At 41.3% G+C, this 17,519-nt stretch overlaps 1 protein-coding gene across 30 annotated transcripts in view; it reads right to left on the reverse strand.

Annotated features, from left to right (window-relative positions):
* Positions 1-17,519, reverse strand: part of si:ch211-266g18.10 (neurofilament heavy polypeptide) — a 147,727-nt gene that overhangs the window by 112,174 nt on the left and 18,034 nt on the right. For 29 of the 30 annotated variants that reach the window (XM_046349894.1, XM_046349893.1, XM_046349890.1 and 26 more), the window contains exons 8-12: positions 17,155-17,274; positions 16,232-16,282; positions 16,016-16,042; positions 5,962-6,222; positions 4,546-5,808 (exon numbers count right to left, since the gene is read on the reverse strand). In XM_046349894.1, the coding sequence (XP_046205850.1) occupies positions 4,546-5,808; positions 5,962-6,222; positions 16,016-16,042; positions 16,232-16,282; positions 17,155-17,274 (1,722 nt within the window). The remainder of the gene's footprint in view (positions 1-4,545; positions 5,809-5,961; positions 6,223-16,015; positions 16,043-16,231; positions 16,283-17,154; positions 17,275-17,519) is intronic. The other variant, XM_046349898.1, reaches the window with a different exon arrangement.

Below are 17,519 nucleotides of genomic sequence, written 5' to 3' on the forward strand. Positions count from 1 at the left end.
CAGACTGTCTGAGCAAAATGCGGTGCCAACCTGGCTTGGCCTCTGAGAGATTTGGGAGAGGACAGGGAGTACTTCTCAAGGTCTCCCTAATCTTTGTCGGCTGGGTAGTGATACAGTATGTGTGTAGGATACCTACTGGTTGTGTGTGAAGGTATGTGCGTAAGGAGCCAGTATAAAATGGATGGTTTTGTACAACGGGGGAGAGCGCTCTCGTGAATAAACATTTTGACTATTGTAGCTGGGCCTCCGTCTGTTTCATTCAACCACAATCTTACAAACTCTGGGTTGCAGACTGAGTAGTTTAATTGAAGTGGTTTATAAAACATTGAGAAAATAATTATTATCTTAACCTCTTGAAGCTAGGGGGCACTATTTTTATGTTTGGAAAAATAACGTTCCCAAAGTAAACAGCCTATTTCTCAGGACCAGATGCTAGAATGTGCATATACAGTGGGGCAAAAAAGTATTTAGTCAGCCACCAATTGTGCAAGTTCTCCCACTTAAAAAGATGAGGCCTGTAATTTCCATCATAGGTACACTTCAACTATGACAGACAAAATGAGAGAGACAAAATCCAGAAAATCACATTGTAGGATTTTTAATGAATTTAATTTAATGATTTTTAATTAATTTAAATTTGTGGAAAATAAGTATTTGGTCAATAACAAAAGTTCTCAATACTTTGTCATTGCCAACAAAGGGTATATAACAGAGGTCAAACATTTTCTGTAAGTCTTCACAAGGTTTTCCCACACCTGGTATTTTGGCATAGAATTCACTGGCTCGTATGCGAAGCAGTAATTGTTTCAAGACGTCTCCTGCCATGTCACTAATGCGTCGCGAAACAGTGTTTTTTGATGAATCTATTGTCTGTATAGTTTTTTGGGCCTTTTCCCCCAGCATTGTCCCAACCATATCCGCAGCAGCAGGAATAATTAAGACCTCCACAATAGTATGGGGCTCGTCTGTCCTAGCCACTCGGTAGCTCACCATATAAGACGCTTCTAGCCCCTTCTTATTAATGGTATCTGTTGCTTTTTTGTACATTTCTTAGAAAAGGCACTACTCCCAATATAAGTGAACACCAAATCAATGTAGTACTCATAATATTTGTGCCTCTTCGATGGTCCAACGTCCTTGTCTGTTGTTCGGCGCTTTCCTGGGTAAGGGGGCAGTAGCTCTTTGGCTGCATCGGATTCACAACTGTCAGTGTCCATGCTAGCTGGGCTAGCAACAAATGTATAATTACTGATGCTAGCATTGGATGTGCTCATGGAAGCAGAACAACTTGTGTAGTCGACAGGTGCAGTACTGCTGGTAGTAGCAGTACTACCAGTAGAGCTGGTATGTGTCTCTATGGACGCAGGCCTTACTTTTTTTAACCATTTATCCATTTTCGAGCAAACGGAATGAGCAGCAGCTACGTTTTGCTTACATACAGACCGTTAGTAAAATTATCGCGAGAGAGTAGCGGTTCATGTGATTGGATGTTAATTATTTGACTAGGCGACCTGTATTTGACATTGTGTTGTTATTTCGCTGAACACTAAATTGTTTAATTGTAATTTTGGCAGTGAAACGAGGCTATTCAGCTGATAATTGTGTGATTCAGAAATAGTCCACCACCCAAAGGATATCCAGCCAACTTGACACAACTGTGGGAAACTTTGGAGTAAACATGGGACAGCATCCCTGTGGAACACATTCGATACCTTGTAGAGCCCATGTCCTAATGAATTGAGCCAGTTCTGAGGGCAAAAATGGGGGGGGGGGCGTGTTCCTAATGTTTGGTATACTCAGTGTATTTCAGGATATTGTGTGTCCCTCGAAATTAGCAGTTTTGAAAACATATCCCGTCCAAAAAAAGTGGCTTCTTGGCACAACTTACTCCGGCTATGGGACAGGGTTACTTGAGCCGCCTACAAATTTCTGGACTGAATAAAATATTACATTTTTAAATTAGGTCTATCTTTATTTCCCGAACAAAATCAATCATTTCTTTTATATATACACGCAATCACGCAATCACTTTTTTGATATATACACATTACCGGTCAAAAGTTTCAGAACACCTTCTCATTCACGGGTTTTTATCTTTTTAAATGTATTGTCTACATGGTAGAATAATAGTGAAGACATTAAAACTATTAAATAACACATATGGAATAAGGACAAAAAGTGTTGAGATTCTTCAAATAGCCACCCGTTGCCTTGATGACAGCTTTGCACACTCTTGGCATTCTCTCAACCAGCTTCATGAGTTAGTCACCTGGAATTCATTTCAATTAACAGGTGTGCCTTCTTAAGTTAATTTGTGGAATGTCTTCCTTCTTAATGCATTGAGCCAATCAGTTGTGTTGTGACAAGGTAGTGGTGGGGAGGTATACAGAAGGTAGCCCTATTTGGTATTCAACAACCACTGAATAGCATAGTGCTACATTCAATAAATATTACTACAAATATTTATATTCATGAAATCACAAGTGCAATATAGGAAAACACAGCTTAGCCTTTTGTTAATCCACCTGTCGTGTCAGATTTTGAAATTATGCTTTACAGCGAAGCAATCCAAGCGTTTGTGTAAGTTAATTGATCGCACGACAAAACATTAAGTACACTTAGCATCAGGAAGCTTAGTCACGAAAATCAGAAAAGCAATCAAATTAATCGTTTACCTTTGATGATCTTTGGATGTTTTCACTCACGAGACTCCCAGTTACACAACAAATGTTCCTTTTGTTCCATAAAGAATATTTTTATATCCAAAATACCTCAGTTTGTTTGTTTCCCCTGCATCCATATTAAGACAAGAACTTTGTGCAGTCAAAAAAATCATCAAGTGCGATGATGAAACTGGCTCTCATGAGGACCGCCACAGGAATGCAAGACCCAGAGTCACCTCTGCTGCAGAGGATAAGTTCATTAGAGTTACCAGCCTCAGAAATTGCAGCCCAAATAAATGCTTCACAGAGTTCAATTTACAGACATATCTCAACATCAACTGTTCAGAGGAGACCGTGTGAATCAGGCCTTTATGGTCGAATTATTGCAAAGAAACCACTACTAAAGGACACCAATAAGAAAAAGAGACTTGCTTGGACCAATAAACACAAGCAATGGACATTAGACCGGTGGTAATTTTGTCCTTCGGTCTGGAGTCCAAATTGGAGAATTTTGGTTCCAACCGCCGTATCTTTGTGAAGCACGGTGTGGCTGAACGGATGATCTCGGCATGTGTATTTTCCACCGTAAAGCATGGAGGAGGAAGTGTTATGGTGTGGGGGTGCTTTGCTGGTGACACCGTCTGTGATTTATTTATAATTCAAGGCACACTAAACCAGAATGGCTACCACAGCAGTCTGCAGCGATAAGCCATCCCATCTGGTTTGCACATAGTGGGACTATCATTTGTTTTTCAACAGGACAATGACCCAAAACACCTCCAGGCTGTGTAAGGGCTATTTTACCAAGAAGGAGAGTGATGGAGTCCTGCATCAGATAACCTGGCTTCCACAATCACCCGACCTCAACCAAATTGAGTTGGTTTGGGATGAGTCGGACCGCAGAGTGGAGGAAAAGCAGCCAACAAGTGCTCAGCATATGTGGAAACTCTTTCAAGAATGTTGGAAAAGCATTCCAAGTAAAGTTGGATAAAAGAGTATGTCAAGAGTGTGCAAAGATTTCATCAAGGCAAAAGATGGCTATTTGAAGAATCTGAAATGTAAAATATATTTTGATTTGTATAACACTTTTTTGGTTACGACATGATTCCATATGCGTTATTTCATAGTTTTGATGTCTTCACTACTACTCTACAATGTTGAAAATAGTAAAAATAAAGAATAACCTTTGAATGAGCAGGTGTTCTAAAACTTTTGACCCGTTGTGTGTGTGTACACACACACACACACACACACACACACACACACACACACACACACACACACACACACACACACACACACACACACACACACATATATATATATATATATAGAGAGATAATTTTAAGCATATTTTAACAAGCTTAACACGTAACTAACACTGTACCTTTTTGATAACACCTTAAACATTGGCCAGACCCTGGTGTTACCTTATATTCCAGCAAGAATACTTCATTTTTCTCAACTTGCCATTGGCTCAACTTACACATAGGCAAACATTTTGAATATATTAGCCCACACAGGTACAAGGATGCACATTCATGCTAAATTTAAGACCTCATATTGAAGGGTGTAGAGACTCCAACTGATGTGTAGAACAATCTTAAAGTTCTTTACTTTGGTTTAGATACAAGCATCATGACTAACAAAATACATTGATTTGACTTGGTGAAAATCAATGTTTTGGAACCTAGACTCCCTAAATATTTGGACAAATTATATATTGTGTGTATGGTTTCCTAGAAACAAGGGGTGACTCAACTTAACATTACACTCAATTTACCCCACTCTTCCCTACCTTGATATGTTTTATGATCATAAATTAAAATCAGATTTTGTACATTGGACATAATAATATTATATTTTAAATATTTCCAAATACCTTGTTGGTCTTTATCCATATCCTTAGGAAGTACCTCTCCAGCTCTTAGATGGGCCTTAGATCCCACTTTTCTAACCGTCTGTTTTTGGATCCGCACATTTACTTTGGTGGTGTATGTCTTGGCCCCCGCTGAACTGTCCTCATCGTCAATGTCTTCTCCATTTCCAACCTCTTGATCTTTAACATCAAGGTCATCTGTATCATGATTGTCCTTATCAGCTTCATATTCTTCTTGATCATAGTCATTAACAACTTGATCTTTAATTTCAAGGTCACTGTGATCATTTTTATTCCCATCATCAATGTCTTCCTCTGCCTCCTCCTCTTCCTTCTCTCCATCTTCATGATGTTCATCACCAACTTCAATACTGGCCCTAGATCCCACTTTTCTGACCATCTGTTTTTGCATCAGCACATGTCTTTTGGTGGCGTATGTCTTGGTCCCCTCTGATCTGTCCTCATCGTCAATGTCTTCTCCATCTTCAACCTCTTGATCTTTGACGTCAAGGTAATTTGTGTCATCATTTTCCTCTTCAGCTTCATATTCTTCATAATCATCATCCCCAACGACTTGATCTTTAATGTCAAGGTCGCTGTGATGATCATGTTTATTCTCATCATGAATGTCTTCCTCTGCCTCCTCCTCCTCTCCATAATGTTCATCTCCAACTTCAATATTGGCCCTAGATCCCACTTTTCTGACCATCTGTCTTTGGATCTGCACATTTATTTTGGAGGCGTATGTCTTGGTCCTCTCTGAACTGACCTCATCGTCAATGTCTTCTCCATGTTCAACCTCTTGATCTTTGACATCAAGGTAATCTGTGTCATGATTGTCCTCATCAGCTTCAGCTTCTTCATGATCATCATCAACAACAACTTGATCTTTAGTGTCAATGTCACTGTGATCATCATGTTTATACTCATCAATGTCTTCCTCTGCCTCCTCCTCATCATATTCATGATGTTCATCATCAACTTCAATATTGGCCCTAGATTCCACTTTTCTAAGCATCGTTTTTTGAATCTGCACATTTCTTTTGATGGTGTATGTCATGGCTCCCTTTGAACTGTTTTCATTGTAAATGCCTTCATCTTCAACACCATGATCTTTGACGTCAACCTCATGGGTATCACCCTCCTCCTCCTCCTCCTCCTCATCTAACTCTAAGTGATGATCCTTCTCTTTCACCTCCTTGCTAACATCCATGATTTCTTCATCGTCCATTGTTTGTTCATCGTCAAGCTCTTCAACATCACAATCTACATCAGTGATGTAATGGCAACAAATTAACATATTTTCCCTGTCTTTAATTAACTTTAATAGCTATTTACTTTGATATGATGACTACCTTATCATAAATAGAAATCACATTTTGGACATCATAGCTAATGATATGAAATATTTCCAAATACCTTGTTGGTCTTCATCCATATCCTTAGGAAGTACCTCTCCAGCTCTTAGGTGGGCCTGAGATCCCATGACTCTAAGCATCTGTTTTTTGATCCACAACTTTTTTGGGGTGGTGTATTTCTTCACCCCCTCTGAACTGTCATCAGTACTGTCCTTGTCTCCTTGCTCTTCTTCAGCCTCTTTGACAGCATCATCCTTCCCCGCCACAACTGGAGTGACGCGTGCAGGGTCATCGTCCTTTGTAGTGCCTATCAATTCTGCAACTGTGTCACCAAGCCACTTTGTCTTTATTATTGACTTTACCATCTCCACATCTCATTAGCATTCGTCAGAAGTGAGTTGGTGCAGATGCAAACACGCAAACATTAAGACATTGACAGAGTTATGGAAATTAAATGGCAACACATTCCAAAATTCGTCATATTCATACAAGATACACCACATGCTGCACTCGGATTGGCTGATTTCCTTTTTTATCTAGCCTGCAATTATATTCAATTGACACTTTTATCTAAATGGTTGTGTTGACTGTCTATCATTTGTTGCATAGATGAAAACTGTTCCAGACATAAAATCTCTAAGCAGTCATCCATTAAATAATCCCTATTGAAATACGATGCCAACTGTTTAACTTTTTCCTTGAGGGAATATAGACAACATCTATTTACTTTAAACCAGTAGTGAACATTTGAATTGCAACATTTAGTCTGTGGTCAGTCAATCAAACAGATAATGCAGAAACAATGCAAGAGGGGTACAAGACAACATGGAAGAAGAGAATGCAACTCCTAAACCAATATATTTCCATTTCAGAGGCACCTCATGCTTTACAAACTTCAGTAAATCAAATAATTGTTAGGGGAACAATATGAACACAAATAAGGATGAATGAATACATGAAAACAGAAACAAACTGTTACAACGAAGGAACTGTCAGTGTGTGTATTTACAATTTGAATGGGGAAATACAATTAAGTCAGTCACCAATTCCAAAACCACAATGACATTTTAGTTCAGACATTTATTGAATTATTACTAAAGCTCTAATATGATGAGCACGAAATAATAACATTTTCCAATGAAACATAATTATTGTCCCATTAGTAGTCTACATGCATTAACTAAAATTATTCATACCCGTGAATTATTCCACATTTTGTTACAGCCTGATTTCAAAATAAAAATCTCACCCATCTACACACAATACCCCGTGGCAAATATTTGTTTTAATGTTAGCACATTTATCGAAAATGAAACACAGAAATAGCTCATTTACATAAGTAGCCACACCCCTGAGTCCATACATTGCAGAAACACATTTGGCAGCAATTACAGCTTTGAGTCATCATGGGTATTTCTATCAGCTTTACACATCTGGAATTGGGGATTTACTTAAGCTCTGTTAAGTTAGATGGGAGTGGTGGTGAACAATATTCTTCAAGTCTTTCCCACTGATTTTCAGTGGGATTCCAAGTCTGTGTTTTGGCTGGGCCACTCAAACTTTCACATTCTTGTTCTGAAGCCATTCCATCATTGCTTTGGCTGTATGCTTGGGGTAATTGTTCTCAAGACATAGCACTTTGCGTTCAAGCCAAAGAGTTACATTTTTGTCTCAGCAGACCACAGAATCATTTGCCTTATGCTCTCTCAAGTATCTTTTCGCAAACTCCAGCCATGCTGTCATGTGCCTTTTTCTCAGAAGTGGCAACATTTAGTCAGTGGTCAGACGGAAGTCTGCCCACTCTCCTGTAAAGCCCAGGTTGGTGAAGTGCTGTAGAGACCGTTGTCCTTCTGGCATGTTCTCCCATCTCAGTCTAGGAACTCTAGTTCTGTCAGCGTAGTCATTGGGTTCTTGGTCACCTCCCTGATCAAGGTCCATCTTGCCTGGTTTCTCAGTTTGGTCGGACAGCCAGCTCTAGGCAGAGCCTGGGTAGTTCCATATTTTTTCAATTTCCCAATGATGGAGACCACTGTGCTTTTGGAAATGTTCAACACTAGAAATTTTTTATACCCTTCCCCAGATATAATTATATCTCAGAGATCATCGGAAAGTTCCTTGGGCTTGATGGTATAGTTTCTGCACTGACTTGCACTGTCAACTGCGGGAAATTATATAGACAGGTGTGTTTCTTTCTAAGGTTGCAAGATCGAATCCCCGAGCTGACAAGGTAAAAATATGTTGTTCTGCCCCTGAACAAATCAAATCAAATGTATTTATATAGCCCTTCTTACATCAGCTGATATCTCAAAGTGCTGTACAGAAACCCAGCCTAAAACCCCAAACAGCAAGCAATGCAGGTGTAGAAGCAAGATGGCTAGGAAAAACTCCCTAGAAAGTCCAAAACCTCGGAAGAAAACTAGAGTGGAACCAGGCTATGAGGGGTGGCCAGTCCTCTTCTGGCTGTGCCATGTGGAGATCATACAGAACATGGCCAAGATGTTCAAATGTTCATAAATGACCAGAATGGTCAAATAATAAAAATCACAGTAGTTGTCGAGAGAGCAGCAAGTCAGCACCTCTGGAGTAAATGTCAGTTGGCTTTTCATAGCCGATCATTAAGAGTATCTCTACCACTCCTGCTGTCTCTAGAGAGTTGAAAACAGCAGGTCTGGGACAGGTAGCACATCCGGTGAACAGGTCAGGGTTCCATAGCCGCAAGTTGTAGTGACATCTAAAAAATTATCAAAAGAAAATGGATGCACCTCAGCTCAAATTGGAGTGTCATAGCAAAGGGGTGTGAATTCTTATGTCAATTAGTTATTTCTGTATTTCATTTTCAATACATTTGCTGCGAATCGTACTACACTGGCTCTGACATTGGATGTGGCAGGGCTTGCAAACCATTACAGACTACAAAGGGAAGCACAGCAGAGAGATGCCCAGTGACACGAACCGAGCAGACGAGCTAAACTACTTCTTTGCTTGCTTCAAGGCAAATAACACTGAAACTTGCATGAGAGCACCAGCTGTTCCAGAAGACTGTGTGATCACGCTCTCCGCAGCCAATGTGAGTAAGACCTTTGAACAGCTCAACATTCACAAGGCTGCAGGGCCAGACAGATTATCAGGATGTGTACTGCGAACATGCGCTGAGCAACATTTCACTGACATTTTACATTTACATTTTACATTTAAGTCATTTAGCAGACGCTCTTATCCAGAGCGACTTACAGATTGGTGCATTCACCTTATGACATCCAGTGGAACAACCACTTTACAATAGTGCATCTAAATATTTTAAGGGGGGGGTGAGAAGGATTACTTTATCCTATCCTAGGTATTCCTGGGGTTTCAGGTGTCTCCGGAAGGTGGTGATTGACTCCGCTGTCCTGGCGTCGTGAGGGAGTTTGTTCCACCATTGGGGAGCCAGAGCAGCGAACAGTTTTGACTGAGCTGAGCGGGAACTGTACTTCCTCAGTGGTAGGGAGGCGAGCAGGCCAGAGGTGGATGAACGCAGTGCCCTTATTTGGGTGTAGGGCCTGATCAGAGCCTGGAGGTACTGAGGTGCCGTTCCCCTCACAGCTCCGTAGGCAAGCACCATGGTCTTGTAGCGGATGCGAGCTTCAACTGGAAGCCAGTGGAGAGAGCGGGGTGACGTGAGAGAACTGGGAAGGTTGAACACTAGACGGGCTGCGGCGTTCTGGATGAGTTGTAGGGGTTTAATGGCACAGGCAGGGAGCCCAGCCAACAGCGAGTTGCAGTAATCCAGACGGGAGATGACAAGTGCCTGGATTAGGACCTGCGCCGCTTCCTGTGTGTCGTACTCTGCGGATGTTGTAGAGCATGAACCTACAGGAACGGGCCACCGCCTTGATATTAGTTGAACGACAGTTTGTTGTCCAGGATCACGCCAAGGTTCTTAGCGCTCTGGGAGGAGGACACAATGGAGTTGTCAACCGTGATGGCGAGATCATGGAACGGGCAGTCCTTCCCCGGGAGGAAGAGCAGCTCCGTCTTGCCGAAGTTCAGCTTGAGGTGGTGATCCGTCATCCACACTGATATGTCTGCCAGACATGCAGAGATGCGATTCGCCACCTGGTCATCAGAAGGGGGAAAGGAGAAGATTAATTGTGTGTCGTCTGCATAGCAATGATAGGAGAGACCATGTGAGGTTATGACAGAGCCAAGTGACTTGGTGTATAGCGAGAATAGGAGAGGGCCTAGAACAGAGCCCTGGGGGACACCAGTGGTGAGCGCGTGGTGAGGAGACAGATTCTCGCCACGCCACCTGGTAGGAGCGACCTGTCACGCAATCCAAGCGTGGGCCGCGCCGGAGATGCCCAACTCGGAGAGGGTGGAGAGGAGGATCTGATGGTTCACAGTATCGAAGGCAGCCGATAGGTCTAGAAGGATGAGAGCAGAGGAGAGAGAGTTAGCTTTAGCGGTGCGGAGCGCCTCCGTGATACAGCAGTCTCAGTTGAATGACTAGTCTTGAAACCTGACTGATTTGGATCAAGAAGGTCATTCTGAGAGAGATAGCGGGAGAGCTGACCAAGGAGCACGTTCAAGAGTTTTGGAGAGAAAAGAAAGAAGGGATACTGGTCTGTAGTTGTTGACATCGGAGGGATCGAGTGTAGGTTTTTTCAGAAGGGGTGCAACTCTCGCTCTCTTGAAGACGGAAGGGACGTAGCCAGCGGTCAGGGATAAGTTGATGAGCGAGGTGAGGTAAGGGAGAAGGTCTCCGGAAATGGTCTGGAGAAGAGAGGAAGGGATAGGGTCGAGCGGGCAGGTTGTTGGGCGGCCGGCCGTCACAAGACCGAGATTTCATCTGGAGAGAGAGGGAGAAAGAGGTCAGAGCACAGGGTAGGGCAGTGTGAGCAGAACCAGCGGTGTTGTTTGACTTAGCAAACGAGGATCGGATGTCGTCGATCTTCTTTTCAAAATGGTTGACGAAGTCATCTGCAGAGAGGGAGGAGGGGGGGAGGAGGATTCAGGAGGGAGGAGAATGTGGCAAAGAGCTTCCTAGGGTTAGAGGCAGATGCTTGGAATTTAGAGTGGTAGAAAGTGGCTTTAGCAGCAGAGACAGAGGAGGAAAATGTAGAGAGGAGGGAGTGAAAGGATGCCAGGTCCGCAGGGAGGCGAGTTTTCCTCCATTTCCGCTCGGCCTTCCGGAGCCCTGTTCTGTGAGCTCGCAAGTCGTCAAGCCACGGAGCGGGAGGGAGGACCGAGCCGGCCTGGAAGATAGGGGACATAGAGAGTCAAAGGATGCAGAAAGGGAGGAGAGGAGGGTTGAGGAGGCAGAATCAGGAGATAGGTTGGAGAAGGTTTGAGCAGTAGCGGGGGAGAGAGAGCGAAGGTTGGGACGGCGCGATACCATCCGAGTAGGGGCAGTGTGGGAAGTGTTGGATGAGAGCGAGAGGGAAAAGGATACAAGGTAGTGGTCGGAGACTTGGAGGGGAGTTGCAATGATTTTTCAACCTCTCCCTGTCCGAGTCTGTAATACCAACATGTTTTAAGCAGACCACCATAGTGCCTGTGCCCAACAACACTAAGGTAACCTGCCTAAATGACTACCGACCCGTAGCACTCATGTCTGTAGCCATGAAGTACTTTAAAAAGGCAGGTCATGGCTCACATCAATATCCCAGAAATCCCAGATCCACTCCAATGTGCATACCGCCCCAACAGATCCCCACATGATTCAATCTCTATGGCACTCCACACTGCCCTTTCCCACCTGGACAAAAGGAACACCTATTTGAGAATGCTATTCATTGTCTACAGCTCAGGATTCAACACCATAGTGCCCTCAAAGCTCATCAATAAGCTAAGGACCCTGGGACTAAACCCTCCCTCTGCAACTGGATCCTGGACTTCTTGGTAGGCCGCCCCCAGGTGGTAAGGGTAGGTAACAACACATCCGCTACACTAATCCTCAACACAGGGGCCCCTCAGTGGTGCGTGCTCAGTGTCCTCCTGTACTCCATGTTCACTCATGACTGCACGGCCAGGCACGAATCCAACACCATTCCCCCTCAGGAGAATGAAAAGATTTGGCATGTGTCAGCAGATCCTCAAAAGGTTCTACAGCTGCACCAGAGAGCATCCTGACTGGTTTCATCACTGCCCTAGAAATCATCAAAGACATCCAGCCACCCTAGTCATAGACTATTCTCTCTGCTACCGCAAGGCAACCAGTACTGGAGTGCCAAGTCTAGGTCTAAGAGGCTTCTAAACAGCTTCTACCCCCAAGCCATAATGCTCCTTAACTTCTAATCAAATGGCTACCCAGACTATTTGCATTGCTCCCTCTTTTACCCTGCTGCTACTCTGTTGTTATTATCTATGCATGGTGACTTTGATAACTCTACCTACATGTACATACTACTACTAACTGGTACCCCCGCACATGAACTCTGTACCGGTAACCCCCTGTATATAGTCTCACCATTGTTATTTTACTGCTGCTCTTTAATTACTTGTCACTTTTATTTCTTATTCTTATCCGTATTTCTTTCAAACTGTATTGTTGTTTAGGGGCTCGTAAGTTAGCATTTCACTGTAAGGTCTACACCTGTTGTATTCGGTGCATGTAACTAATACAATTTGATATGATTTTTTTAAATGACTAAAAACATGTTTTCACTTTGTCATTATGGGGTATTGTGTGTACTGTAGATGCAACTGTGTGGGATCTGACCATAAGGCGCTACAGAGGGTAGTGCGTATGGCCCAGCAGATCACTGGGACCAAGCTTCCTGCCATCCAGGACCTATAAACTAGGTTGTGCCAGAGGCCCAAAAAATTGTCAAAGACCCCAGTCACCCAAGTCAGACTGTTCTCTCTGCTACCGCACGGCAAGCGGTATCAGTGCAACAAGTCTAGGACCAAAAGGATTCGAATGCGAATTTTCACAGCTTTTTGTTAAAAATCGTGCAACATTTCAACGTCCTGCTACTCATGCCAGGAATATAGTATATGCATATGATTAGTATATGTGTATAGAAAACACTCTGAAGGCTCTAAAACTGGTTAAATCATGTCTGTGGCTATAAAGAACGTGTTTAGGAGTAAAAATCAAGGAAAACTGTTCACAAAAAACACCCAAAAAATATTCACCCGCCAGTCTGTATTGTCTATGGCAAGAGAAAATAGATAGAGTCCCGTTTACAATGACTACAAATTCCACACAATGTCGCCGGTACTGGCATTTCATTGCTTGTTTATCCTTGGTGGGATGACGTATAGGCACTTCCTGTCTTGGGGTACACCGAGGAAGTTATGAAAGTGAAAAAATGGACGATGATTTCAAGACTTGCTGCTATCGAATACAGATCGCCCCGTGATCAATTTTATCGATTATTAATGTTTATTAATACCTAAAGTTGGTTTACAAAAGTAGTTTGAAGTGATTTGTAAAAGTTTATAGGCAACTTTTTTAATTTAAAAAATGACTTTACGTCTTGTAAAGGTGAATTTTCCTGGATCAGACGGCCTTCATAAATGGACATTTTGGGTATACAATGACGGATTTAATCGAAAAAAATACCCAATTGTTTATGGGACATATAGGAGTGCCAACAAAGAAGCTCGTCAAAGGTAATGAATGTTTTATATTTTATTTATGCGTTTTGTGTAGCGCCGGCTACCGCTAATTCTTTTGTTTTGGTCTCGTTCAGGTATTTCGGGGGGGTGCATGCTATCAGATAATAGCTTCTCATGCTTTCGCCTAAAAGCATTTTACAAATCTGACATGTTGGCTAGATTCAACGTTTAGCTTTAATTGAGTACCTTGCATGTGTGTTTTAATGAAAGTTTGAGTTTTATCGAGTACTACAGTTGGCGCTCTGAAATTTCCGCTGGTTTTGGTCCCTGTACAGGGACCGCAGCCGTAAAATGTTAACAGCTTCTACTACCAAGCCATAAGACTGCTGAACAATTAATCAAATGGCCACCATTTTTTACATTGACCCCCGCCGGTACTGGTACCCCCTGTATATAGCCTCGTTATTGTTATATATTTTTCTTGCGTTACTTTAAAAAAAAAACTTTTGTTTATTTAGTAAATATTTAATTTACTCTGTTTCTTGAACTGCGTTATTGGTTAAGGGCTTGTAAGTAAGCATTTCACAGTAAGGTCCTGTTGTATTCGACCCATGTGACAAATACAATTTGAGATGGGTGAGAAGAAAACACATTTTGAATTCAGGCTGTAACAAAACAAAATGGGGAGTAAGTCAAGGGGTATGCATATACATTCTGAAGGCACTATGCAAAATTAGATTATGAAATAGTGAAAAAAAATGTTCACGCCACAGAGCATTATTACAACTCAGTAACCACATTTCCATCCAAGTCATACTGTCTAAAAAAAAATTATCACGACAGCTATGATGGAAACAGGACATTTTTAGGTGTCTATACATGAAATATGTGAGAAATGGCGATGGAAACTATGGTGGCAAAATTGCAAATTATGTTATAATACTTGTATTGCATCCAATGGTTGTTTTATTCGACATAATAGAGTATTCTTATAGCTATTGTGTGGATGGGCCTCTGGGAGATAACAGCGATTTACGATGTCTTTGGGTGATAAAACCTAAAGAGCATACCAGAGCATGAGCTAATGTTTCTGTTCCATATGGTACCAGAGATAGATGGTTCCAGTTTGAAGTTGGCGGGCCAGTCACTGGTCTATACAATGACAACTTTCATACAAATCTTAACCTTGTGACCCATTCTATATATCTGTTGTTCGTCATGTAGGTTGAAAGGGGTGTATTTTTACTATAAAAGATCTCAGTAGCATTTGTGTCGCCGCTCTCAACGAATCATCAGAGACAATATATAATAATATATGCCATTTAGCAGACGCTTTTATCCAAAGCGACTTACAGTCATGTGTGCATACATTCTACGTATGGGTGGTCCCGGAGCTTAAAAAGCTCTCACTATTAAAGATTTTGTTTAAGTATAACTCTGACTTGTGTGATAACTTTGTCTCTCCTCATTTGATAGTAAAGAAATGAACCACCACAAAATGCCTTTATGCACAAATATTGATATTATTGATATAATATTGATTTAATAACCATCGTATCAGAGTAACGGTGTGTTGTCCTCCTCCCATTACGACTCGGGAAACCATACAGTTTATTAGGCTACACATGAAACTAGTTATGATGAATTTCACAGGGTGGTGAATGTGCACTGTGATGTTGATGCGCCCTTCCAATAAATACCGAGGGTCTTATTCTGGTGACATGATGATCGATGCTTGACTGCTGTTTGACGAATACTAATATTCTCGCTCTTATCCATAGTAATCTCATCATGCAGACTATACCTGCACAGCCTACTGTTGGCTAGAGTGCATGTGTCAAGACAAGAGTAGGAACATTTGCTATTCAACGCAACATGTTTTGTGAAGAAACTATCGGTATAGTTGAAACTGCAATGGAAACATGTTGAACTTTAGATTTTTATTTTAATTTTGTGTGCACTACATCACGCACTGATTTTATTCTTATGCGGATTCTCGTGTATTGACATGAAAATCTGTCACCAATTAGGTGGAAAGCAAGTTAGTGTCAGACTGTTACAAATACAAATCCATTTTGCAAGGCAATAATGATTAGTACAGGCAGCCATACCTTTGCACACTGAATGAGATTGGCTGATTTTAACACGGGAGACCGAGATTTTCAAATACTCTCAACTATTGCCATGGATGATACAAAGCAAAAATATTCTGTAGATCATTTTGTAATGAGGAAAATATTGTAACTGATCACATTCAAAAATATTATGTGACAACCTCAGTCGCCCCTTATAACATACCATAATACAACTAGATTTACACAACCGAACAAACAAAACAAAAACATTTCAAGTCATCAAACAACATCACACCACATGAAAGCAGAATTCCACAGCCGGATCAAATGAGTTGACAATTGATGAAACTCTACATTTGTTACTGTATTAACATCATCCTTTGGTAATATAATATAATAATAATAATATATAATAAATAATATAATATAATAATAATATAATAATAATAATATGTGGTAGTGGTGACAATTGGTGTACGAACGATTGTTACGTACCTTTTTCCAGGGGTGGCAAAAACTGTCCTAGGATTGGAAGTAGGAAAAACATTGATTTGATTGAAAATCTATTGATGAAATGAAAGGGAAGAGATTTCATCAAACAACCTAATAGTAAATCTACAGTATCGTGAGCATTTGCTTAAAAATCAACCTCAACAAATTCTAAGAGAGTTTGGTAATTATTAACTAACTGAGAAATGAACAAAAACCAACCTTTCTTCCTTATCCCATGCATCACAGATGCTGGTATAGTACTAGGTTCATCTACACCCAAAAGAAAACAGACATGTGGGAGTCAATATCTTGAAACATACATGTTATTCCTAATTTCACATGAGAAAATCATGTGCTTATGTAAAGAGATTTGCATACATTTGAGTTACTTGAGCAGATAACAAGTAAAGGCCCAGTGTAGGGAAATACACTGAGTGTACAAAACATTAGGAAAACCTTTTGCCATCAGAACAGCCTAAATTCGCCAGTGCATGTACAAGGTGTCGAAAGCATTCCACAGAGATGCTGGCCCATGTTGACACCAATGCTTCCCACAGTTGTGCCAAGTTGGCTGGATGTCCTTTGGGTGGTGTACCATTCTTGACACAAACAGGAAACTGTTGAGTGTGAAAACCCAGCAGCGTTGCAGTTCTTGACACACTCAAACCAGTGCTCCTGGCACATACTACCATATCCCGTTCAAAGGCACTTCAATCATTTGTCTTGCCCATTCACCCTCTGAATGGCAGACATACACAATCCATGTCTTAAGGATTAAAACCCCTTCTTGAAATTGTTTTCTCCCCTTCATCAACACTGATTGAAGTGGATTTAACAGGTGACATCAGTAAGGAATCATAGCCTCATGAAATCACCTGATCAGTCTATGTCCTGGAAAGAGTTCCTAATGTTTTGTACACTCTGTGTATAGCCAGAACAGTATCATGAATGAGATGGTACGTTATTGATGTCAGGTCCAAAATGATTAGCACCCTTGAGAAATAATACAAATACTGAGCAATCTTTATCAATGGTGCCAATAATGTTGGACCTGACTGTATGTCACATGTCACATTATCTACGTCCTATTATTGTTCCTATGCCATAGAATGCATATGATGGTCACACATAACCAGGTATACCTTTATCATCCATAAGCATGTTGGACAGATAATCCATGAACATGTTTTTCCCATCTGCAATCTCAAGCACTGCATCTGTGACCACTTTCACAGGGTCAAAGTTCATCACAGGAATGACCCCTAAAGATGCAAAAAGACCATTAGCTGGTGGTGTTCCATTAGGATATGAAAATAATTGGATTGAAAGAACTTGATCTTTGAAAGATACGTTTTTTAAATATTTTTTAATATTAAGTTCAGTGGTGGTCTTGTGTTCCCAGACAAACCATGAACCAAGAATGGCTAGAGGCTAGGCTTGTTCAATGGTAACTTCCAAGACATGACATACAGTAACACAGCTTCATAGCAATTGAATAAGCAAATTC

The sequence above is a fragment of the Oncorhynchus gorbuscha genome, linkage group LG05 (assembly GCF_021184085.1).
Source record: "Oncorhynchus gorbuscha isolate QuinsamMale2020 ecotype Even-year linkage group LG05, OgorEven_v1.0, whole genome shotgun sequence".
Lineage (NCBI taxonomy): Eukaryota > Metazoa > Chordata > Actinopteri > Salmoniformes > Salmonidae > Oncorhynchus > Oncorhynchus gorbuscha.